Below are 25,262 nucleotides of genomic sequence, written 5' to 3'. Positions count from 1 at the left end.
TAACGAACAGTCTGCCTTCAGAAAAACCTGGGAAGACTTACATGAACTATTCAAAATGAAGTGAGCAGAACCTGGAGAATCTAATACACAGTTAACAGCAATATTTTTTTTAATAGCAATATTGTAACAATGATCAACTGCGAAAAACTTCGCTACTCTGATCAAGATAATGACCTAAGACAATTCCAAAGGACCCATTATGAAAAATACTACCTCCATAGACAGAATTGATTAATTCTAAGTGCAAAATGAAGCATATTTTTTTCACTTTATTTTTCTCACTTTTTAAAAAAATAACATGACTAATAAAGAAATATGTTTTGCATGACTTCACATGTATAATAGGGATCATATTGCTTGCCTTCTCAATAAGCAGAAGAAAAGCGGAAGAGAGGTAGAGAATTTGGAACTCAAAATTTTAAAAATGAATGTCAAATAAAAACAAAGAAAAAGAAAAAAAAAGAAAAGGTACCATGATAAAAGATGAAATGCCTACTTCAGCTAGAAGGCCAGTAGGCCAGCAGACCAGTCTGGCTGGAATACAGAACACATGAAGGAACATAGTATGAGTAAGTACTGCTCTAAATGTGAAACTGAAGAGTTTGTATTTTATCCTAGAAGCAACAGAGAGCCTCTGAAGATTTCCAAACTGGGGAATAAAATGAACAGACCTATGCCTTTAGAAGATTATTTTGTAAGGGTTGTGGTAGATGGACTGGAGAGAAAAGCAAGTAGAAAAGGGACAATCCATTAGAAGGCTTGGAATAGCAAGATAGAAGTGATGAAGGCCCCAAACTAGGGTAGAAGTCATGTGAAGGTGAAATAAGGGGATGGATCTGAAAGGTGAACTGGCAGAAGTCAAGGATAACTTGATGTTCTGAAGGTGGGTGCCTACAGTAAAACAGTAGAACCTTCAATAAAAAAAAAAGGGAAATTTAAAAGTAGGCTAAATTTGAAGAGGAACATGATGACTTTTTGGTTTTGAACACTTTGAGGCACTAAGTGTGGATGGCTTTTTTGAGAACAATGGTTTACAGTGATGGTAAGGTCAAATGAAAGTTTGAGGATAGGAGATACCAGGACATGTGTAGTTAGGTAGCTAAAAAACAAAAGCACAGGAAGGAAGATCCTTTAGGTCAGCAATATAAAGAAGGATGGAAAGGAGAGAATAGGGAGTTATCCTTCCATGACCTTTAAGCTCCATCAGGCACATCGAGGTGTAGATGGGGGTTTAGGGAGCATGGAATCTAATTCAAATGAATAAGTATCTATTAAGTATCTAATTGCCAGAACTGTATCAGGTGCTAGACAAATATGAAAATGATCTCTTACTCTTAAAGAGTTTATATTCCACTGGAACTTATAGCAGATGGTTTCTATTAGTAAAAAATGAAGTTGAAAGGGAGGGGAGGGAGTTGAGTAAAGAACTTGTTTAGCAGACCCCAGCTGGCACAGTTCTAACACCTTAAATAGTACTGCACCATAGTTCCAAGTACGAGTCGACGAAATCCAGGAGCTTGACATAATTGAAGAGGCAATAGAATAAGGGATATGAGATTCATGGACAGAAGACAGGTTATACAGCTGAAATGATCAACTATAGGATCAAGACTATAAAGGGAAATGAGACCAATATAGGAGTAATGTATTGGGGAAAAGGGGTGGGACACAGAAATTAGAGGACATGGTGAAGGACATGTTTAAGAGCAGTAAAACAGAGGAAAAAATAGAAGTTATGGTCTAAGAGGGAAATTCAGAGTTAAAGATCATGAATATCTTTATAGGTTATAGGTGATGGTGAGAGTGAAGCTATGACCATAAGGTAAAGATACAGATCATGGAAGTTGAGGAATTTGATGAACTGGAAGACTAGGATGTTTGAGGAGACATCACTGTGTATGCTGAAGGCTCCAAGTATGAGGATAGGGGCGAGGATAGGGGCTAGGGTAAAGACAAAGACTGTGAGACAGGTTCTAAACACCTTAGGAAAGAAAGGAGAGTGACCTGGAAACTAACAGATAACTGCAACAAGTATGTGGGAAATGAGACAGAAACTTCTGCAACAACACTCAAAGAATAACGGTGGCAGAAAGAGGATCCAGAAGAGGCAGTAAGAAGTAAGAAATATTCCTACCCAGTGTGCCAGGATTATAAGAGGAGAACCCAATACTAGAGTGGTGGTGGCACTGTCTTTAGGAAGGAGCCAAGTTTTCTTGAACGTAAGAACATGGGAAGAGTAAATGAGAAAAAAGTCTAGGATGGAGAAAATGTGTTAACAATAGACTAGATAGATTTTGCAGGAGGCACAATGGAAGGGAAGGGCACAGGAGATTTGGGCTGATGGTAGGCCAAAGGGGTTCTCAATTTAGTAGAAAGAGACTGAATTATTAAGACTGAGGATAAGGAGATGATGGTTTGCAAGCTATAGGCTAAGGAAAGTACCAACTCAAAAACAAGCACTTATTAAGCAGCTATGTAACAAATACTGCAGACACTAAGACAAAAATGATTCAAGCCCTGAATTCAATGAGCTAATTGTAATGATCCTCTCCCGGGCATCCTACAACTTCACATCAGTGTTTCATTGCTTTCCTCTCTCCAGTTACACACTACTTTCTGACACCCCAGAAGGGCTCCACCCTGAGGGAGGCTGAATGATTAACATATTTCCATGCTATTAGACCTTTCCTTCCAACAGCAGATGCATTTTCACTCATACCTCCCTATCCATTGGTCAAAGTGGAGAAGTTTAAATATTCTTTTCACCCCACTACCAGAGCACTTCCAGGCTCTCCTTCTAACACTATTTCCCATTAACCCCTCTTTCTTTTTTTTTTTCTAGGCAAGGGGGTTAAGTGACTTGCCCAGGGTCACACAGTAAGTGTCAAGTGTCTGAGGCCGGATTTGAACTCAGGTCCTCCTGACTCCAGGGCCGGTGCTGTAACCACTGTGCCACCTAGCTGCCCCTAACCCCTCTTTCGTTAAGGCTCATTCAATCCATACCTAATCACCCAATCAAGACTCTGGTTGCTCTTATCTACCAACACACAGGTCACTTTCCTTCCTTCCTCAATGAGTTCAGTGCCTGGTTCACAGTCTTTGTCTTCTCCTCAACTCCTGCCCTCACACACAAGGGGACTTCAACATACATACTAACACTCCCTCAAAACTATAACCAACCAGTTCCTCAACTTACTCATTTCCTGTGACCCTCTCCTCCATCCCACTTCAACCATGTTCATAAACTCTTAAATTTCCTTATATGATCACAAACTGTTGACATTCCACCTCTCTCTCAGCTTTGCAAACTCTAATCCAGTTCTTTGTCCCCATCATGACCTCCAATCCTTCTACCCATTAGTTTTTCTCCAGTCCACATCCCTACACTCTCCACCCTTCCCCATCCTGACCCCTTGGAAAATTGATTCAACTCTACAATGTCTTGTTCTCTCAAGTTCCTTGCTGTCTTATCCTATCATGCATGCCCTGCCAAGCTTTTCAGCCTTGGATTACTCTTTCCATCCATGGCTTCTGCTTCCACTCATATACTGCTGAAAGAAGCTGGAAAAAAATTTTAAAAACAACACTGATGGAGTCCATTACAAATTTATGTTATATAATCTCAAGTGGGCCCTCACTGTGGCAAGGAAATCCTTTCACACTTCCCTAGTCAATTCACTATTCCACTCAGTTTTCCAAACTTTTTCATCTCTCCTCAAACCCCAATGCTGCCCCCTCTCCCAACCCTCTCAGTTGAAAACCTTGCCCTTACTAAACTGAAGAAATTGAGGTTAATCACCCAGAGCTCCCTCTTCTCTCCTCATGCCACATCATTCAGGTATTTTCCTCCAGTATCTCTTCCTTTATCCCTGTCTCACATAAAGAGGTAGCCCTTCTTGCCAAGGCAAACCTCTCTACATGTATAAATGACCCCAAGCCATCTTCTCCAGCAAAAAGTTCCCTCTGTATCTCCACTTTCTAACTAATCTTCAATGTCTCTCTGCCTACCGGCTTCTTCCTTATGGCCTACAAACATGCCTATAGGTCTCCATCCTCAAAAAACCTGCACTTGATCCATCCATCCCCACTACCTATCATCCTATATCTCCCCTCCCTTTTCTAGCAAAACTCCTTGAAAAAAGCTGCCTATAATCTGTGCCACCATTTCATTTCCTTTCTTCTCACTCTCTCTTAACTCTCTACAATCTGACTTCTGACTTCATCTCGGTGGGGGGGGGGGGGGGGGGGGGGGGCGGCCGGCAATTCTGTCATTCAAGTTTACTACAGAACACCTAGACAGAAACAGTCAGTAGAAATAGTTTGGGAAACAGATCACAAGATCACAAGTCAAAGGACCAGAGAATAAGAGCGTGAAGAAGCTTTAGAAGTTACTGAGTCAACTCCCTCATTTTACTTAAGAGGAAATGGAGAAACTGAGAGGTTAAGTTCCCAGGGTCAGAGCTAGTAAGTGACAGAGATAAGATTTGAATACAGGTTTTTCTAACTCCAGTCTATCTTTCTCATTGCTGTCCACTGAAGGAAAAGTATGCAGAAGAGAAAAACTGATTTGGCAAATAAATAGCAGGGAAGTAAAAATGGTGTCTAAGAATGGTAATTAGACCTCTAGATCATAGCTTAAAATACAGAAATGACAGACTCCTGGCCGACAAGGGTTGGTAAGAATTTATCGGCTTCAGATAGCAGATGAAGAAGCATGCCTCCCAGCACCTGATAGAGAACTGATGGATGAGTATATAGAATGAGACATACATTTTCAGCCATAACCAATATGTTGATTTGTTTCACTTGACTATACTTATGTTACAGGTGAGGGAAGTGTGGAGACTGTTGTGGGTAATGAAAGAAATATAAGCAAATAAGAAAGAAAGGGGGGGCAGGGTGTCAATAAAAAATTTTTAAATACACAGAAGGACTCTGAAAGGGGGACCAAGATGAACAGGACAGTTTTGCTATTACCTTGTCAGATTTACTATAAATTTTTTTAAAACTATACATAACAGAAGTTTAATTTCATATACAATCTACTTTTTCATGCTCTTATTTGCTGCTGTTTATTAAATTTATAATAAAAACATTTTAATGTACTTGAATGGTGTCTTAAAAATCTAATCAAAAGAAGTTTTAAATAAAGGATGAGAGAGGGAGAAAATTTCCAAAGTTTTATACACCAAGTTATATACCATAGAGTTCCTACAATGAAAGAATAACAGTTGATATATCTAGGAATCACAGGAAATATAAATCCAAGAAAGAAGCCAGGAGTTAAACTCATGACCTCAAATGCTGAGACAGACTTTAAAGCTTATTTAACAAGCCTAATGCAAAAAAGTAAATTCAATCTATAGATATCACTGAGATTTATTTGGTGGGAAGAAACCCATGAACAGAGTATACTTCTGAATGGGTACATCTCATTTAAAGCAAACATAATCACTTTTTTTTTTTATAGTGGGGGGAGTAGAAAGGTGGAGAAATACTGTATATTAAGAAGGTATGCTAATGTAAGAAAATTCAGGGGTGAGACAGAAGAATACAGAGTGGAAAGCACTTTGTTGAAGATCAAAGGAGATACAAACAGAAGAAATTATGCCTATAGACCACCTAGATAGAAAGAGGAAATAAATGAGGCATTTGAGAAACAGATCACAAGCCTGGCACAGAGAAATAATACAGTAGTGGAGGGGGACGTCCAATGATCTGGACAACTGCTAAAGCTTTCTTCTCTCTCAAAAGTAAAGCAGCTAGCTGTTTTTCTGGTGACAAAATGGAAACTGAGGGAATGCCCATCTTTGGGGAACAACTGAACAAGTTGTAATATATGATTGTAATGGATTCCTATTGCTATATAAGAAATGATGAGCAGGCTCAGATTCTTAAAATCTAGCCAACAGCTTACTAATGTTCAGACTCCTTAAGAGTCAGCCCAATATGACAGACGTTCTAATAAACTTTTCTTTGGCTGAAAGAAGGCTTGGGTCAAATTCTTTCAGGCAGGACCTGCATGTTGTGATTTTGGGGTTCCAGCACCCCTAAACTCCTAAACCTCTACATTTTGGTGTTCTGTACAGGGAAACTGCCTAACCCCAAGTTCTTCTCCAGCCAAGACTGGAAGGTATGTAAGCCTTCCCCTCCTCCTTTCTTACTCTGCAGTTGGCATCAATCTCCAAGCATCAAGGCTTGGAGGTGCTTTTCGGGCAGAGTAGGCTGTCTCACACTCGGCCTGATGCTCTCAGGCTCCGGGTCCACTGGGTTAGCTGGAGGCCACAGACCTGGGTACAACTTCCACAGCTTGAAGGACAAGGACAAATGCCCTATCTAGAAGCGTATGCCCAATTCTGTCAATTTTCTCAGCACTAGGGAACTGGGAAAACTGCAGTTGCTTTTTGGTTCCCTGAGGCTTACTTACTCCCTTCCCTCTACACCCCTGAATTCTCCTTCGTGGAGGTTACAGGGGAAAGTTAGAACAGCTAAAAATATCTTGGCAGATTCTGGAGGTTTTGTGACTGATCATTAAGGACTTTTGAAACACCTCCTCACAACCGTGGTCATTCCCCTCCCTTGAGTCAAGAGGGTATCTGTTAACCCCTCTCATAGGAGAAGAGAGTTTCACCCTTCACCCCTCACCTTTGATTCCCCCCTCTCCCAACTGGGAAAGGAAGGAGGGGGAAGGGGCAGCAGCTACAGCATGGGTCCCACTGGCAATGGCCTTGGGCCCTAGGGCAACCTTACCTGGAATCATCACCCAGCTTCAGCATATCCTGCTCAAGGTAAAGAAGCTAGCCTCCAAACTTGGGTAAGCATGCTCTTTTAAAGTTGTAGTTTTAACTGTTAATGATGAGATTATGATTTTCTGTGTAAAGTAATATGGAAATGCATTTAACAAAATTGAAGTCACCTGATTGGTAATGAGTTTGTTTCAAGTTTCAAATTGGTGAACTTTTTGTATCAGTTATGTCAAGCAACTTTTCATAATTTGGTTACCGCTAAAATAATTTGGCTATTGTTGGTCATTGTTTTAATGTGTAAACTTGCCAAAAAATTTGTTTGGGTTCTGTCTTGCTGAGAATTTGCAAGTATATAGAAATAATCTCTAACAACTGTATTTTTACACCAGAACAAATTTAAGTTTGAGATGTAAATCCTGGAAAAGTTCTTCCTAAGTTATGATTAGTGAAACTTGATGTTTGAGGTAAAAGCTCATAGGATTTTATTTGAGTTGTCTGATGAACCATAATAATCAATCCATCAATAATCAATAATCCACCATCTGAGAGAAATGCCACAAGCTACTCAGAGAGAATGTGATACTGGTGAGAAGTCAGCATCAGGAAAAGTTGAGAGGACAATTTTAGCCTCAGTCTAAGATGGGATCCTCCTGGCTCAGTTTTCTCATGTTCCTTTGAAGAGGAATGTTACCCACCTGGCTATCCCTGAGTCTGGCTATGAGATGGATTTGTCATTTGGGCCCTGCAGACTTTTCTGTCAGATTTGTGTCTTCCAGACTACAACTCATTCACCTACAGTTGGGAGCAAACAGCGAGTACCAGCCAATGTCTCCCCCATTGTTCCCTGGATGCAGCCTGTGCTCGGTTCCAGTCAACCTCCTCTCTGGGACCCCCTTGAGGCAGGGACAGCCCTATGCCCCTTGCCAGCAGGAAGCAGTTTCAGAAGCCAAGACCTTCATCCTTTACCCCAAAAGAATTTGGGTCCCATTTGTTTGAGGCGGGAATGATGAGGATGGGATCTAGACCCCAAAAAGGGAAAACCCCGGGCTTTCCCACAATCTCTGGTGTTCCCCTGAGGCTATAATCCCATCAACTGGCTTTTCATTATGGCTACACCCAATTTCCCAATTCTGTTACCCTTAACCTCACCTAGCCCTCCACTGTCTTACCTCCCTACAGCGCCTGGACATTTCCCAGCCTTAATCCTAGCTAGGCTCCATTCTCCCTAGGCCAAGAGGTCCAGTTCTCAGGTATTCTGTTCCCCCCAGTTTACTGGCCATTCCCATTCGGATCTTCCTTAGACCCCTCCTCCAGTCACCCCAAACTACTTGGCCACTCTTAGATCCCTCCCACAGTGTTTCTGTATATAAGGTCCATCTTGTCTCTATTAAGATGCTCAGGTTCTTAAATTCTAGTCACTTGCTCAGATTCTTATAATCTAGCCAATAGTTTACTAATGTTCAGACTCCTTAAGAGTCTGCCCAATATGATAGATGTTCTAATAAACCTTGTCTTTGGCTGAAAAAAAAAAGATGAGTAGGATGGTTTCAAAAAAACCTGGGAAGGCTTATATGAATTGATGCAAAGTGAAGTGAGCAGAACCAGGAGGGCATTATACACATAATAGCAATATTGTAAGGATGATCAACTATGAAAGACTTGACAACTCTGATCAAGATAATAATCCAAGATGATTCCAAAGGACCCATGACAAAAAATGTTATCTACCTCCAGAGAGAGAAATGACGAACTTTGAGTGCAGACTGAAGCATACTTTTTTTAAAACTTTATTATTCTTGGGTTTTTTTGGGGGGGATTTTCTTTTGCAACAAGCTAATATGGAAATGTTTTGCATAACTTCAGATGTATAATCAACATCATACTGCTTGCCTTCTCAGTGGGTATGGGAGGGCATGGGAGGGAAAGGGAAAAATTTGGAACTCAAAAATTTTTAAATGAATGGTAATTTTTTTTTACATATAATTTGGAAATATTTAATAATATATACATATAAATATGCATATTTTAAATAAAGCAGCTAGTAATTTCTTGAATTACTTAATGAAAATTCATCCTTAAAAAGGGAGAGGAACTCTCAAGGGGAAATTCTATTCTGGATCTGATTCTCACTAACAGGAAGGAACTGGTTGCTAGGTTGGAAATTATGGGAAATGACCATTTCCCTTCTAGAGTTTGAGACACAGAAGAAGAAAGCTGGGCATAGTCTGGTATGCTCCCTAGATTTGGGGAAAGCAGATTCTAGGGGTGGAGAGAAAGGATAGGATCTCAGGACTAAAATCCTACAGCGGAAGTCAGCACAGGAGGGATAAGAAGCCCTCAAGAATAAAATTCCAAAAACCCAAAGGGAAATGATTCTGAAAAGAAAAGCGGAATTTCTCTAAAGAGACTATTGTGGATGCACTAGTAATTCACTAAGATTAAAAAAGAATTATCTTAAATTTCAAAAAAATATGTAAAAGAGAGAAAAACAAGTAAAAAGATGAAAATAAGAGCATGTTGCTCTAACAGTGCCAGGAATGCTAAAGCTCAAAATAAGTTTAACTAAAGCTAAGAACAGGAAGGAATTGTTCCATAGCTATATTGGAGAAAAAGGCAAATACAAAAAACTAGGGCTGCTGTTTGGCGTGGCTACATCAAGGATAAGTGATCTTGGAAAGGAGGAAGAACTGTTCACTTATCTTGTTTTTCCCTCTTCTGCTGAAAAAGGCCTAGAAATAACATTTCAAGAAATTATCAACGAAAACTACCCTGATGTCTTAGATCCAGAAGGTAAAACAGAAATGTAAAGAATGCACTGATTGGCTCCTGAAAGACATTCCAAAATAAACCTCCCAGGAATCCAAAATCCAGAGCTCCCAGGTCAAAAAGAACATACTTCAAACAATCTGAAAGATACAATTCAAATATTGTGGAGCCACAATCAGGATTACATAAGATTTAGCAGATTCCATGTTAAAGGAGCAGAGGGCTTGGAATACGATATTCCAGAGGGCAAAGGAGCTAGGATTACAACCAAGAATAACACACCCAGTAAAATTGAGTGTAATACATCAGAAGAAAAAAATGGATAGTTAATGAAAGAGGACTTTCAAGTATTCCTGATAGAAAGACCAGAGCTGAACAGAAAATATGACATTCCAACAGAAGACTCAAGACAAGCATAAACAGGAAAGAGTAATCTATGGGACTCAATAAAATTAAACTGTTTACATTCCTATATGGGAAGATGATACATGTAACTCCTAAAAACTTTATCAGTATTAGGGCAGGGAAAAGGAGTTTGCATAGACAGAGAGCATAGGTGTGAGCCGATTATGATCTCCAAAAAAAAAAAAAAATTAAAAGGTAAAAAAGAAGGATGCACTGGGAGAAGAGGGAAGGGAGAGGTAGAATGGGGAAAATTTTCTCACATGAAAGAAGCACTTAAAGAGCTTTGAGGGTAAGGGAAGCAGGCAATGCTTGAAACTCATTCCCACTGAAATTAGTTCAAAGAGTGAAAAACACATACACACACACATACACTCAGTCATGTATAGAAACATAACTTAGCCAATAGGGAAACAGGAGGCAAGGGGGTGGGGATCATAAAAAGGAAGACAAATTAAGGGAGGCAGTGGTTAGAAGCAAAATAGACTTTTGAGGAGGGATGAGAGAGAGAGAGAGGAAGAAACAGAAGAAAACGGGATACAGGGGAAATACACAGTTAGTAATCATAACTGAATGTGAATGGAATAAGCTCAGTCATAAAACAGAAACAGATAGTAGAATGAATGAGAAACCAAAAATATGTTGTTTATAAGAGACACACTTGAAACAGGAAGACATACACACAGTTAAAATAGGCTAGAGCAGAATCTAATATGCTTCAGCTAAACTAAAATAAAGCAGGAATAGCAATCATAATCTTGGACAAAGCAAAAGCAAAGGCAAAAACAGACCTAATTAAAAGAGATAATCAGGGAAACTACATTATGCGAAAAGGTACCACAGACAATGAAGTAATACAAAAATTTTTTTACAAGTTTTTCTAATAAAGGCCTTATTTCTCAACTACATACCAAGTGTAGAACTGAGTCAAATTTACTTTAAAAAAAAAAAGCCATTCCCCAATTTGACCAAAAAGGTCAAAGGTCAAAGTTTTCATAAGAAGAAATCTAAGCTATCTATAGTCATATAAAAAAATGCTCTAGGGGCAGCTAGGTAGCGCAGTGGATAGAGCTCTGGCCTTGCAGTCAGGAGGACCTGAGTTCAAATCCGGTCTCAGACACATAGCACACAACACTTACTAGCTGTGTGACCCTGGGCAAGTCACTTAACCCTGATTGCCTAGCCAAAAAAAAAAAAATGCTCTTAATTGCATTTAGATTACAGAAATGCAAATTAAAAATAACTCTGAGGTACCACCTCACACCTATCAGAAATGACAAATGCTGGAGGGAATAAGGGAAAAATAGGTACACTAATTCTGAACCGCTGGTGGAAGAGTGAACTGGTCCAGCCATTCTGGAGAACAATTTGGAAATATGCCCAAAGAACTAGAAAACTGTGCATACCCTCTGGCCCAACAATACCCCCACTAGGTCTGCATCCCAAAGAAGTTGAAGAAAAAGGAAAAGGACCTATATGTATAAAAATATTTATAGCAGCTCTTTTGGGGTGGCAAAGAATTAGAAATTGAGGGAATACTCGAACAAGCTGTGGCCTATGATTGTGATGGAGCACTACTGTATGGTTCAAAATGACAAGGGGAGGTGATTCAGAAAAATATGGTAAGAATTATATGAACTACCCTTTGACCCAGCAATAGCACTTCTAGGGCTGTATCCCAAAGAGATCATACAAATGGGAAAAGGACCCACATGTACAAAAATATTTATAGCAGCTCTTTCTGTAATGGCAAAGAATTGGAAATTGAGGGGATGCCCATCAACTGGGGAATGGCTGAACAAGTTGTGGTATAGGAATGTAATGGAATACTATTGTGCCATAAGAAATGATGAGCAGGTGAATTTCAGAAAAACCTGGAAAGACTTACATAAAATGATGCAGAGTGAAGTGAGCAGAACCAGGAGAACACTGCACACAGTAACAGCTACGTTGTATGATGACTAACTTTGAGAGACTTAGCTCTTCTCAGCAATGCAAGGATCTAAAACATCTCCAAAAGTCTCATGATGGAAAATGCTATCCACATCCAGAGAAAGAACTATGAAGTTTGAATGCGGATTGAAGCATACTATTTGCTCTTTTTTTTCCTTCTGTTTTGTTTTGTTTCTTCTTTCTTGTGGTTCCTCCTATTGGTTCTAATTCTTCTTTACAACGTGACTAACATGAAAATATATTTAATAGGAATGTATATGTAGAGCCTATGTCAGATTGCACACTGTCTTGGGGAGGGAGAGGGAGAAAAATTTAAAATTCAAAAGCTTATGGAAGTGATTGCTGCAAACTAAAAATAAATTAAATTAAAAAAAATATAACTATATGACCTGATGCAAAATGAAGTGAAAAGAATCAAGAGATCACTGTGTACAGTAACAGGAACGTTGTAAAAATGATCAACTGTGAAAGACTTGGGGGGGATAAGCAGAGCCAAGATGGCAGAGAAAAGGCAGGGACTCTCCTGATCTCTCCCAAATTCCCCAAACAACTTTAAGTAACACCTCAACTGAATGGGCAGCAGCAGCTTCCAGAACTCTCAGCTCACAGATGATAAAGGGGTCAGATAACAGGTCAGAAGGAGGTTACAGGAGTCCCTTTGCTGGCACTGGATGTTAGACTATGTTGCACTGTCCAAAGGCATATCTAGGTTGAAGTCTTCAGTCACAGTCCCAGGGCAAGAAGGAGGACTTAGCACATCAGAGCTTGTGGCCACAGGGGAATAGGGACCCTGGTCATGGTTCCAGGGTAGAAAAGAGTGCTTGTGGTCACTCACAGACTAGAGCACAGGTGGAAAAACTAGTAAACACACCTTTCCTTAGATCACATTACCTTGGAAGAACTAAAAACTAAGACAATTAAAAAGGTTCAAGAGACATAGTTTCTGGGTAATTTAATCATTTTATTAATAAGATCAGCACATTATTAATAAAAGGATGGTCATTTGGCCGTCTGTCTCTTAAACCAAAGACAATCATGACGGCTGGCTCAGAGCTTATATACTTTTTTGGAAGAGGAGTAGCAATCAACTCTGACTGGTTAACACAATAGAAGGTGAGCTATATTAAAATGAGGAACTGAGAGTGATATCATGTCTCAGTCGGACAGAGAAAGTATTTCTGTACTCAGACCACCCCCAGCCTTGGGCTGTCCAGAAAAAAGGATCTGTCTCCACCCAAGCTTGATTGAATGGAATTCACCAGAGACTAGAGGCTCCTTATAGGGTTGGGTCAGACAGAGGTGAAGTTTAACTATACCTTCAGAGATTGAGGTCTTTAAAACAGAAAAGAAAGGGGGAATTCTGACTCTCTCAGAATCATTAGTTATGAGTAATCAATTCTCTCAAAAATTATTAACTCCCCAGAACTAGCTCTGAAAGCAGCTACAAAAAAAAAAAAAACTGAAGCTTGGGCCAAGAGCAGAGCCCAACTTTAACATCAAGTTAAAAGTGAAGAAATAGGATAGAAATATGAGCAAACAACAAAGAACCTGATCACAGAAATTTACTACGGTTGATGGGGTTGGGATCTGGGCCCCAGAAAGGAAAAACCCTGGACTTTCCCACGTGGCCAAGTCTCTGGCATTTGCCTGAGGCTATAATCCCATCGACTGGCCTTTCATTGTGGCTACACCCAATCTCCCCTCCATGGTCTTGCCTCCCTATGGCCCCAGGCCACTTCCCACCCTTGGTCCATTTCTAGCCAATAGCTTACTAATGTTCAGACTCCTTAAGAGTCTGCCCAATATGACGGATGTTCTAATAAACCTTGTCTTTGGCTAAAAGAAGGCTTGGGTCGAATTCTTTCGGGCAGCACCCAGGTGTTGTGATTTTGGGGTCCCAGCACCCCTAAACCTCTAAACCGCATCATGGTGACAGGGAAGATCAAAACACAAAAGCAGAAGACAACAAAGTCAAAACTGCTACATCCAAAGTCTCAAAGAAAAATGTGAATTTGTTCTCAGGCCCAAAAAAGAATTCCTGGAAGAGCTCAAAAAGGATTTTAAAAATCAAGTAAGAGAGGTGAAAGAAAAATTGGGAAAAGAAATGAGAGTGATGATGATAATAATAGTAATAATAATAATGAAAAAGGAGTCAACAGCTTGGTAAAGGAGGCACACACAAAAAAAAACACTAATAAAATAACACTTTAAAAAAAGAGTAAGCCACAAATTAAAAGGGGCCCAAAAATGCACTGACCAGAAGAACTCCTTAAAAAGCAGAATTGGCCACATGAAAAAAGATATACAAAAATTCACTGAAGAGAAGAACTCCTTAAAAGTAGAATTAGCTAAATGGAAAAGGAAGTACAAAAGCTCACTGAAGAAAATAATTCCTTAAAAATCAGAATTGGACTGAAAGCTAATGACTCCATGAGACATCAAGAAACAATCAAACAAAATCAAAAGAATGAAAATATAGAAGAAAATGTAAACTATCTCATTGGAAAAAATAACTCACCTGGAAATCAAGGAGAGATAATTTAAGAATTATTGGACTGCCTGAAAGCCATGTTGAAAAAAAAAAAAAAGAGACTAGACATCATATTTCAAGTTCTTATCAAGGAAAACTGCCCTAATATTCTAGAATCATAGGATAAAATAGAAATTGAAAGAATACACCAATCACTTAAAAGAGATCCCAAAATGAAAGCGCCCAGGAATATTACAGCCAAATTCCAGCACTCCCAGGTGAAGGAGAAAATACTGCAAGCAGCCAGAAGGAAACAATTCAAATACCGTGGAGCCACAGTCAAAACATGGGCAGCTAAGTGGCACAGTGGACTGGGACTGGAGAAAGAAAGACTCATTTTCCCGAGTTCAAATCTGGCCTCAGATACCTACTAGCTATGTGACCCTGGGCAAGTCACTTAACCCTGTCTGCCTCAGCTGTTCAATTATAAAATGAACTAGAAATGGAAATGGTAAATAACTTCAGTATCGATGCCAAGAAAACCTCAAATGGGATCACGAAGATTTGGACACAACACAACTGAACACCAAAAACACAGTCAGGATTACATAAGATTTAGCAGCTTCTACATGAAAGACAGGAGGGCTTGGAATATGGTACTCCAGAGGACAACAAAACTAGGATTATAACCAAGAATCACCTACTCAGAAAAACCGAGTATAATTTTTTCAGGGGGAAAAATGGACATTCAATGAAATAGAGGACTTTCAAGCATTCCTGATGAAAAGATGAGAACTAAATAGAAAAACTAACATTCAAACAGAAGACTCAAGAGAAGCATAAAAAGGTAAACACGTAAACAGGAAAGAGAAATCATAAGGGATTCAATAAGGTTAAACTGTTTACATTCCTACAAGGGAAGATGATACTTTTAACTCCCAAGAACTTTCTCATTATAAGGGCAGTTAGAAGGAATATGCATAAACAGAGGGTGTGAGTGTGAGTTGGCTATGATGCGATGATATGTTAAAAAAATAAAATTAAGAAGAGAGAAAGAGGGATGTACTAAGAGAAGGGGAAGGGGAGAGGTAGAGTAGGGTAAATTATCTTACATAAAAGAGGCACAAAAGAGCTTTTACAGTAGAGGGAAAGATAAGGGATAGGGGAGGGGAGTACCTACTTACTCTTATCATAACTGCCTCAAAGAGGGAATAACACATACACTCAGTTGGATATGGAAACCTATCTTACCCTACAGGGAAATAGGAGGGGAAAGGCACTGGGGGGAGGGAAGAAGGCTGGGCTTACAGAAAGGGAGGGCAGATTGGAGGAGGGAGTAGTCAGAAGCAAAATACTTTTGAGGATAGACAGGATGAAGGAAAGAGACAGTAGGATAAAGGGGAGGGGCAGGGAAGAAGGAGAGAATAGGATGAAGAAAAATACACAGTAATCATAATTGTGAAAAAATTTTAATAGCAAATTTCTCTGATAAAGGCCTTATTTCTCAAATATAGAGAACTAAGTCAAATTTATAAAAAAATTTTCCTAATTGATAAATGGTCAAAGGACATGAACCGGCAGTTTTCAGAAGAAGTAATAGAAGATGTCCATATTCATATGAAAATAGGCTCTAAATCACTAATTATTAGAGAAATACAAATAAAACAACTCTGAAGTACCACCTCACACATATCAGATTGGCTAATATGAGAGAAAAGGAAAATGACAAATGTTGGAGAGGATGAGGGAAAATTGAGACACTAAAGCACTGTTGGTGGAGTCACGAACTGATGCAACCAACCACTCTGAAGAGCAATTTGTAACTATACCCAAAGGGCTATAAAACTGTGCATACATTTTTACCCAACAATACCACTATTAGGTCTATATTCCAAAGAGATAAAGAAAAAACAAAAATGAAAAGGACTTATATACACAAAAATATTTAGAGCAAATCATTTTGCAGTGGCAAAGAATTGGAAACCGAAGGGATGCCCATCAGTTGGGAATGGCTGAACAAGTTGCCGTGTATCTGATCAAATAATACTATACTATAAGAAATGATGAGCAGGATGCTCTCAGAAAAACCTGGAAAGATTTATATGAACTGATGCAAAGTGAAATGAGCAGAACCAGGAGAACATACACTGTAACAGCAATACTGATCAACTGTGAATGATTATGCTATTCTCAGCAATACAATAATCTAAGGCAATTCAGAAGGTCTCATGATGAAAAAATGCTATTCATCTCCTGAGAAAGGACTGATGAAGTCTGAATGCAGATTGAAGCACTATTTTTTTTCCACTTTATTTTTCTTGAGGGTTTTGTCTTTTTTTGTTTGTGTTTTCTTCCACAACATGACTAATATGGAAATATGTTTTGCATGACCATACATGTACAACTTATATCAAATTGCTTGCCTTATCAATGAGGGGGACGGAGGGAGAGAATTTGGAAATCAAAATTCTAAAAAATGAATGTTAAAAATTGTTTTTGCATGTAATTGGGGAAAAAATAAAATATTAAATAAACATATTTTTTAAAAAAAAAGATCTGCTTACTCTGATCAATACAATGATCTAAGATAATTCCAAAGAACTCGAAATGAAAAAATGCTATCCACCTCCAAAAAGAACTGATGGACTGAGTGTAAATCGAAGTATAATTTTCCCTCTTTCTTCATTTTTCTTACTTTTTAAAAAAATATAGCTAATATGGAAATATGTTATGCATGATTTCTTATGTATAACCGATATATTGTTTGCCTTCTCTCAGTGCGTGTGGGGTGTCAGAGGGAGGGAGAAAACTTGGAACTCAAAATTTAAAAAGGAAAAATGCTAAAAAATAAATAATAAATTGGAATGTTGGGGGGGGGAATAGATATCAAACCAAATTTCCATTTTTAACAGGGATAGTTAATTAGTAACAAAGCATCTGATAAAATATCTCATGCTATTCTTATAGACAATATAGAAAGATGTAGACTAGATCAACATTTCCAAAGTGGAGGGTAGGATTCCCTGGAGGGCCATGGCATCACTCCAAGGACGTGTATGATGAACCTATTAGAAAATAGGAAGACAAATTGGAGGCCACTCTGAACACAACAGCCAATCATGGAATTTGTCTCTCACACAAACCACATCTAACATACCTCAATATTCCCCAACTCCCTCTCCTGCTCTTTGCAGCACAAGCTCCCAATCTCCCTCCTTCTGAGCTAGGTATCTGTCCCCTCAGGACAGATACAACCTAAACTAACCACTCCCTACAACTATACAGGTGCTATAGAGAAAATTCTACCTAGACTTTCTGACCCCAGGTCACCTTGTGAGAAGGCTCCTGAATAGAGGAGGAAAATGAAGGCTAGATAAAGAGTTTCACCTCCCTCCACTTCATTTTGGGTGAGGAAGAATAAGTCACATAGCATTACCAGGCATGGATGGATTGTGATTTGGATCACAGATATACATTATCTTTCCTTCCAGACCAACCCACCTTACAGACTTCCCTATTACTGTTGAAAGTACCACCACATTTCTAGTTACCCAGGTCTTTCACAACCTCAGTGTCATTTTTCACTCTTCACTCTCTCTCAGGAGAAGGCTGGTAAATATTTAACAATCAACTCTGGTTTTTAATTTTAATATTAAATTAATAAATAATAAATGTTAATTATTAATATTTTCTCTATATTTTTGAAGTCTAGACAATCAACAAAATAATAAATCAAGCCTTGGTTTGTAGTTTCCAGTGTACAAATGCTCACAATGGAAATTTAACAATCTAGAGCTGGCTGGAGCTGGTTCCAGCAAACTGCCTTCACCCTAAATCCACCAATGTCAGTTCTATCTCCACGTCTTTCATAACTGTCCTTTCATAACATAACAGCCACCACCCCAATTCAGGACCTCCTCACCTGTCACCTAGCCTCTTCTAAAAGTCTCCTAACTGGTTTCCATGACCCAAGTCTATTGTCTTTCTAATGTACACTCCACATAGGTGCCAAAGTGATTTTCCTAAAATCTAAGTCTGACCGGGTCACCCCCTATTCACAGGATGATGATGGATGATGATTCTAGCTAGCATTTATATGAGCACTTTAAGGTTTGCAAAGCACTTCACATATGTTACCTCAATTGCTCCTCACAACAACCCTATGAGGGACATGTTACATTATTATTCTCAATTTATAGATGAGGAAACTGAGGCTGAGAGAAGTTAAATGATTTGCCTAGAGTCATACAGATAGTAAGTGTTTAAGGCTAGATTCACAGTCAGGTCTTCCTAATTCCAAGCCCAACATAACAACAACAAATAACATTTATATAGTATTCACTATATGCCAGGCACTGTGCTAAGAGCTTTACAATTATTATCTCACTGGATCCTCACAACAACTCTGGGAGGAAGATGCTATTATTAGCATCTCTATTTTATAAATGAAGAAACTGAGGTAGGCAGAGGTTAATTGACTTGCCCAGGGTCACACCGCTAGTAAGTGCCTGAGGCCATATTTGAACTCAGGTCTTCCTAACTGCAAGCTCAGCTGCCCCAACTAGCTGCTTTTCTCAAAAATCCTGTGACTCTCTAGTGCCTCTAGTACTAAAAATTGTTTCATCTTTATCTCATCCTTTTTAAATTTCTATTTTTAAGTTTTAGAATGTGCATGATTATTGTTACAGTAGCACAGGTATCTAACTTATAAATAGATCAAATATATAAAACATCAGACTAGATGGTTGCTGAAATCCCTTTCAATCTATATGCTATAATTCCAAACCCAGTTTCCACATTAACCATATTATCTTTTTCATGTTAAGGATCCCCAGCTCCTTTGACCATTTCTTATGGCTAATGCAGTTTTCAGACCACATCTACCCCCACCCCAATCTGGCCTCCATCCTTCAGATATACTGCAATTTGGTCAAATCCCTCCCTAACATGTGATATCCAGAACTGTCACTTGTCTTCCTTCTGGACTTTATATTACTTTTAATGCAGCCTAAAATGGAATTAGCTTTTTGACACTGTTGGCATGGTGGGATTTTAATCAAATTGACAATGCCAAGCCAGAGCAGGGCTGAGAGCACAAAGCATGTGTGCTGTGAGCCAGGATACCAAACAGCCTCAGGACATTGCTAATAGTGATGAGTATCAAATGAGCTCAGGAACCCTACATGATCTCTTTAGAACTTGCTCAAACACCAGCCTAAACTTGCGCCCTTTACTGTGCTTTGAGAGGCTCTTTTTCTTTGTGACCCCATCTGACCCATCTGTAGCTGCACAAATGTCAACCTAAGACATACCATTCTCCTTCCTCAATAGTCCAGACTGGATAAACAAATCTCCAAAAGGTATGGAGTATTCCTAGGTCAATGTGGCAAAATGAACAGAAGCTTGAGACAACAAATTCATTTCGCCAAGACTAAGCTGGATGCTGGTAAGGTAACAAGAACAATAACAATATCTGTTCCCCTAGAACAAAGCTGACCTGAATTTAAGAAAAGTTCTGTGTTCTGCTTAAAATCCCTAGTCCAATGCCTGACCACAGCTGCAGAGAGGGAGGTGGGAGTCAATGCTTTTGTTTAGGATTACAATTCTGGTCTGCAATGGAGGGGGAAGGACCAAAAGTTACAACATATCTGAAATCTAGCTTATTGGCACCCTCAAATCTTCAAGTGAATTAGATTAATTTAAACCATATTTTTACAAAAAATTCATTCCTCCTATGCCAAGCTTCAGCCCAGAACAAATTTTTGTGGTTGAGTTATAAGCCCTTGAAAACAGATCAATAAAAGCAAAAAGAGCATACTCTCAGATATAGCTGTACAAGTGGGTGTCTCTACAAGCCTACAGGCAGCTTCCTGCATTTGTCTGAGAGGAGCTGTGGGTTCCAGTTAGATACCAAAGAAATCCTGCTTCTAACTCAGAGAACTCTGCATATCCAACAGCTCATTATGTTGGAAGAGAAAGTTACAACAGAGCCAGACACCAGCACTGTAAGCTGGTTTCATTCAGAGCCAGCTAAACAGTTCACTTCCTAAGACTGAGGCAGCTTTGGAGCTTCCTAACATTTCCCACCCCCCATAAATTAATCCAATAAGCAACAGCCAAGAGAGGTAGGTCATGGGCCAGCTGTGATTTTCAGCAGGTCTTCCAGCATCCCACAAGCACTTGGCCTCCAAGCCTCAGTCTTTAGTCCACATTTCCAGGCCTAGAGGTTTGCCTAACAATGGAAATGACATTCCTCTAGCCCTGCTTATGCCATTATGTCTGCTCTATGGGCCTGAGCTCATACTGGGACTTTCAACTTGCAATTGGCATGTGTGACTACAAGCACTGACAAGGTTGCCCAACTCTGTAACCCATATTTAAAAGTGGTTATTCATTCTCACAGGGAGGAAACCAAATCACCCAGAAGAGTTAACTACCAGGAAACCAGGACACTGAAGAATCTCGAAACATTCTCTTCAAAATTCCACTCCCCAAAACATAAGTATAAAGAGAGAACTCCACAATGAAGTTACTGAAAGAGAGGACTGCCTGGTCTCTGCTCACCTTGTTCTGCTCGTACTTATAAAGAATCTTCAGGGTCTCCATAGCCCTGATCATGGACTGCATGGCAGTGAAGATGTTCTGGTAGACCAACTTGGTGAAACCCCTCTTGTCTTCTTCAGAGTAGCCCGAACCATGGATTATCCTCATTTGTTTAATAAATGTACTCTTTCCACTTTCTCCAGTGCCTAAAAAAAGGGAGAGGGGGAATTAGATAAGAGCATATAAACAATTTATGAAGATGCTGTATTAAGAAAAAATATGTCACCTGCCTCCCCTATTAAATAATCTGGAGGAGGTTCCCCAGCTGACCTCTAAGGGCTTCTCTCACTAATCTAAGAAATAGCAAGAAATCCTTTCAAGAAATAATATGCTGTTTATACCAAAGGCCAAAGCAGTTCTGGTATTAAAACCCAATATCATGCTACAGTAAACTCTCATGAAGCTCAAAAAAAAAAATCTTTCTTCCTCTCTCCCCCATAACCAATCAGACATGACCTATTAATACAACCCGGCAATGTACCATAGGTTTTGAGTGATTACCTAAGGGACTACTCCTTACAAGATGCCAATCACCCTAAAAAAGGCCATTACTGGCAATTGGGCTTTAAACTCCAGTTTATTCTTGCTTGTCTACGGATAAACAATACAGTTTCCAACTTGTCTATGCCCTTTGCCAGTCCCAATTCTGTCTGAACTTTTGTTGATTTCTCTGTTCAATAGAAACCAAGTGACACAGTTAAGAAGTCAAAGTACAAAGTAAGCCATCTGATCTTTTTTAGTAACTCTGAGGAAAAGCCTGGAGATATGGAGGGAAGGGAGAGGGGAAAATTAGAAAGTGAATTCATCAAGAATCAAATGTTGGGATTATCTGTAGATGTACCTCACCTATACTCCCAGATGCCTAGGACCAGAATAACAAAAGGTTTCTTTATCACCAAACTATTCATAGAAATCAGCAGATAGATGGACAACAGATTTGACCTAACAACACATCCCACATAAATATGTTCTGAAGTCACAAGCCCTGGTGACGTGTTTAGACAAAGTATGTACATGCTATTAACGGCAGCTAGAGATTTGGCCCTATGTATACCCTCTCAAATACCAATTGCCCTACCATATCACTCTCCCTTTAGAATCACAGAATATTAGCATAGGAAGGGCCTTAGGACTCACTTAGTCCAACATTTATTTTAAAGATTAAAAAAAAAGAAATAAAGACCAGAGAAGAAAGGCTTTGCCCAAAGGGGGTCAGGCCTAGGCCTCACGTTTTCCAATTCCTCCTCAGACGTTTTCCCCACTTCCCTGCATTCAGCATAACAGGATTTCACAGAGTTGATGAGGACCTGAGGGGACTTCTAGTCTAACCTGTGCCTAAGCAAGAATTGCCCCCATAACATCATCTCTAAGTAGTCACCCAGCCTGTGCCTGGAGATCTCCTGGCTTGAAGGAGTTGGAGAACCCACCCCACTTTTTTTAATAATTCTAAGTAGAAGGAAGTTTATCCTAACATCAAGCCCAAGTTTCCTGTCTACCACTTCCACCGGCTACTCCTTGCTCTGCAGTCTGAGGCCAAGCACATCCAGTTTCACCTCTCCTCCACGTGAGGGCCTTCCTCTTGAAGATAGCTGTCGTGTTCCTCCCCGAGTCTTCTCTTCTTCAGATAAACACCCCCACTTCCTCCAACCAATCCTCTCACGTCTTGATTTTGAGGCGCTTCATTCACCCTATCGGCTATCCTACTCTGGATAACATTCAGCTTGTCAATATCTTTCCTAAAATGCAGCACACGTAAATGAACTCCAGATGCGCTCTGATAAGGGCAGTGGAACTATCATTTCCTTGTTTTTGGATATTATGCTTCTCTAAATGGAGCCTAAAAATAAAATCAGCATTCCTGACAGCCACATCAGAGTTGACTCAAATGTTATCATATCAGACTCATACTTTGCTTTAAAGTTTGCAAAACAATTTATATACATTATTGCATCTGAAATTCACTACAAACCCTTTGAGGTGGGTACTCCAGGTGATTTTTGGATCCTTTTACAGACAAGGAAACCAAGGCTCAGAAAGTTTAAATTACTCACCCATGGTCACACAAACAGAAATGTCAGAAGTAGGATCTGAACACAAATCTTCCCATTTTCCTTCCTACACATATTTTGTATATACTTACATAAATATATATTGTCTCCTCTCTCCCTCAAAAGAATGTGAGTTTCCTAAGGGCAAAAAAGTGCCTCATTTATCCACAGTACCTGGGCACAGTGCCCAATACATAGTTAGCACTTAATAATCTGGAACTGTGGGGCAGCTAGGTAGCACACCAGCCCTGAAGTCAGGAGGACCTGAGTTCAAATCCCACTTCAGACAGTTATTAGCTGTGTGACCCTGGGCAAGCCACTTAACCCAAACTGCCTGAAAAACACACCAAAACTTACTAACCGTGTGTGCACTCTTTGACCGAGTGATACTACTACTAAGCCTATACCCCAAAAAGATAAGGAAAAGGACCTATGTACAAAAATATTTATAGAAACTTTATTTGTGGGGGCAAAGAAACTAAGGAGTTCACCAACTTGGGAAACAGCTGAATAATTTATGGTACATGAATGTAGGACAATACTATTGTGCCATAAGAAATGAAAGAAAGGGATGGTTTCAGAGAAATCTGGACTTACATGAATTGATACAAAATAAGGTGAAAAGAACAATGAGAAGAATTTATATAACAAGATCACTATAAAAACAAACAACTTGGAAACATAACTCTCTTTATGTTTAATAACTGATTAATGAATGTAATGACCAACAACAATTTCAAAGGATAGATAATATAGCATGTTATCCACCTCCTAAAAGAGAGGCAAAGGAATTGGCGGTACAGAATAAGATTAAGACTAAATAAGAATAAATATTATATTTCTGGATATGGCCAATGTAAGAATTTGTTTTGCTTGACAAAGTTTTTGTTTAAAAAAAAGTGGAAGGGGGCAGGAGGTTGAATATAGATGTTTCTTTTCTTTTTTTTCCAAGTTGGGCAGAGAACTGACTTTTGTTCATTGAAGAAAATAAAATTTAAATTAAAAAAAAAATTTTTACACATAGTTGGTGCTTAATAAATGTTTACTGATTGATTCCTAATTCCAAATCTAGTATTCAATCCACATTGCTTCTACAAATATTGAGCTTATAAAGTCCAATAAAAATCCTTACATCTTTTGCAAACTTGTGTCTGTCTAACCATGTGTCTTCCATTTTGCACATCTACTATTTAAACCCAAGTGTAAAATCTCACATTTATCGCTTTTAGTTTCATCTTCTTAGATTCAGCCCAATTTTCCAAACTGTCAAGATCTTTTTGGATCCTGAGTGTCACTGAGTATGTTAGCTATCCCTCCCAACTTTGGGTCATCTGCAAATCTGATGTGCATTTCATTTCTGCTTTTATTCAAGTCCCTGATAAAAATGTTAAACAGGTCCAAGTAGAGATCCCAGGAGCACTCAACTAGAGGCCTTCTTGAAAGATGATATCAAATCATTGAATTTTCTTCGGATCTCACCACTCATTTCTGAGTCCAACTAATTATACTGCTGCCTTAGCCCACATCTCTCAATCTTCTTCACTAAAACAACATGAAAGCCTCTGGGAAATGTCTTGCTAAAATATGGGTAAAATATATACATACAGCATTTCCTGGGTCTACCAGTTTAGCAACTCTGTCAAAAAGGAAATAAAATTGGTCTGCTCTTGATGAAGCTATGTTGGTTCTTGATTACCAATATTCTTTCCAGATGTTCACTAATTTTCTCTTTAATAATATATTCTATAGTTAACACAATGACCATAAAAGTATAAAAAAAAAAACACTTGTATCTGAAGGACACAAGAATTCCAACCAAAGCAGTATCCAATACTGATAGCAAAAGATTTAACAAAGAAATATATCTCCCTCCTCTCAAGAAATCAATCAATGTATTTATTAAGTGCTTATAATATGCCAAATAACACTATGGTAATTGCTGAGGATATGAATATCATCTAGAATTCTGTCAAGGATCAAAGTCAAGATCGCAAGTTTACCATTTCCGAACATGAGATTCTTTATCACAGCTGGGTGGTACAGTAGACAAAAAGCAAGTCCTGAGGGGCAGCGAGGTGGTGCAGTGCATAGAGCACCAGCCCTTAAGTCAGGAGGACCTGAGTTCAAATTTGGCCTCAGACACTTGACACTTACTAGCTGTGTGACCCTGGGCAAGTCACTTAACCTCAATTGCCTCACCAAAAAAAACAAAACAAAATTAAAAATAAAAACAACTAGAACTAGAGTCATAAAGATTTGAGTTCAAATCCAGCC

The 25,262-nt window shown here is 39.1% G+C and overlaps 1 protein-coding gene across 1 annotated transcript in view; it reads right to left on the bottom strand.

Moving 5' to 3' along the window:
* GNA11 (G protein subunit alpha 11) overlaps positions 1-25,262 on the bottom strand; it is a 74,274-nt gene that overhangs the window by 17,562 nt on the left and 31,450 nt on the right. The window contains exon 2 of the mRNA XM_027853176.1: positions 20,902-21,086. Within this exon, the coding sequence (XP_027708977.1) occupies positions 20,902-21,086 (185 nt within the window). The remainder of the gene's footprint in view (positions 1-20,901; positions 21,087-25,262) is intronic.

The sequence above is a fragment of the Vombatus ursinus genome, unplaced genomic scaffold, assembly GCF_900497805.2.
Source record: "Vombatus ursinus unplaced genomic scaffold, bare-nosed wombat genome assembly UNPS02009918.1, whole genome shotgun sequence".
In the NCBI taxonomy this organism is placed as follows: Eukaryota; Metazoa; Chordata; class Mammalia; order Diprotodontia; family Vombatidae; genus Vombatus; species Vombatus ursinus.
The sequence above is the reverse complement of the archived record's forward strand: the minus strand, read 5'-3'. Positions and strand labels throughout refer to the sequence as shown.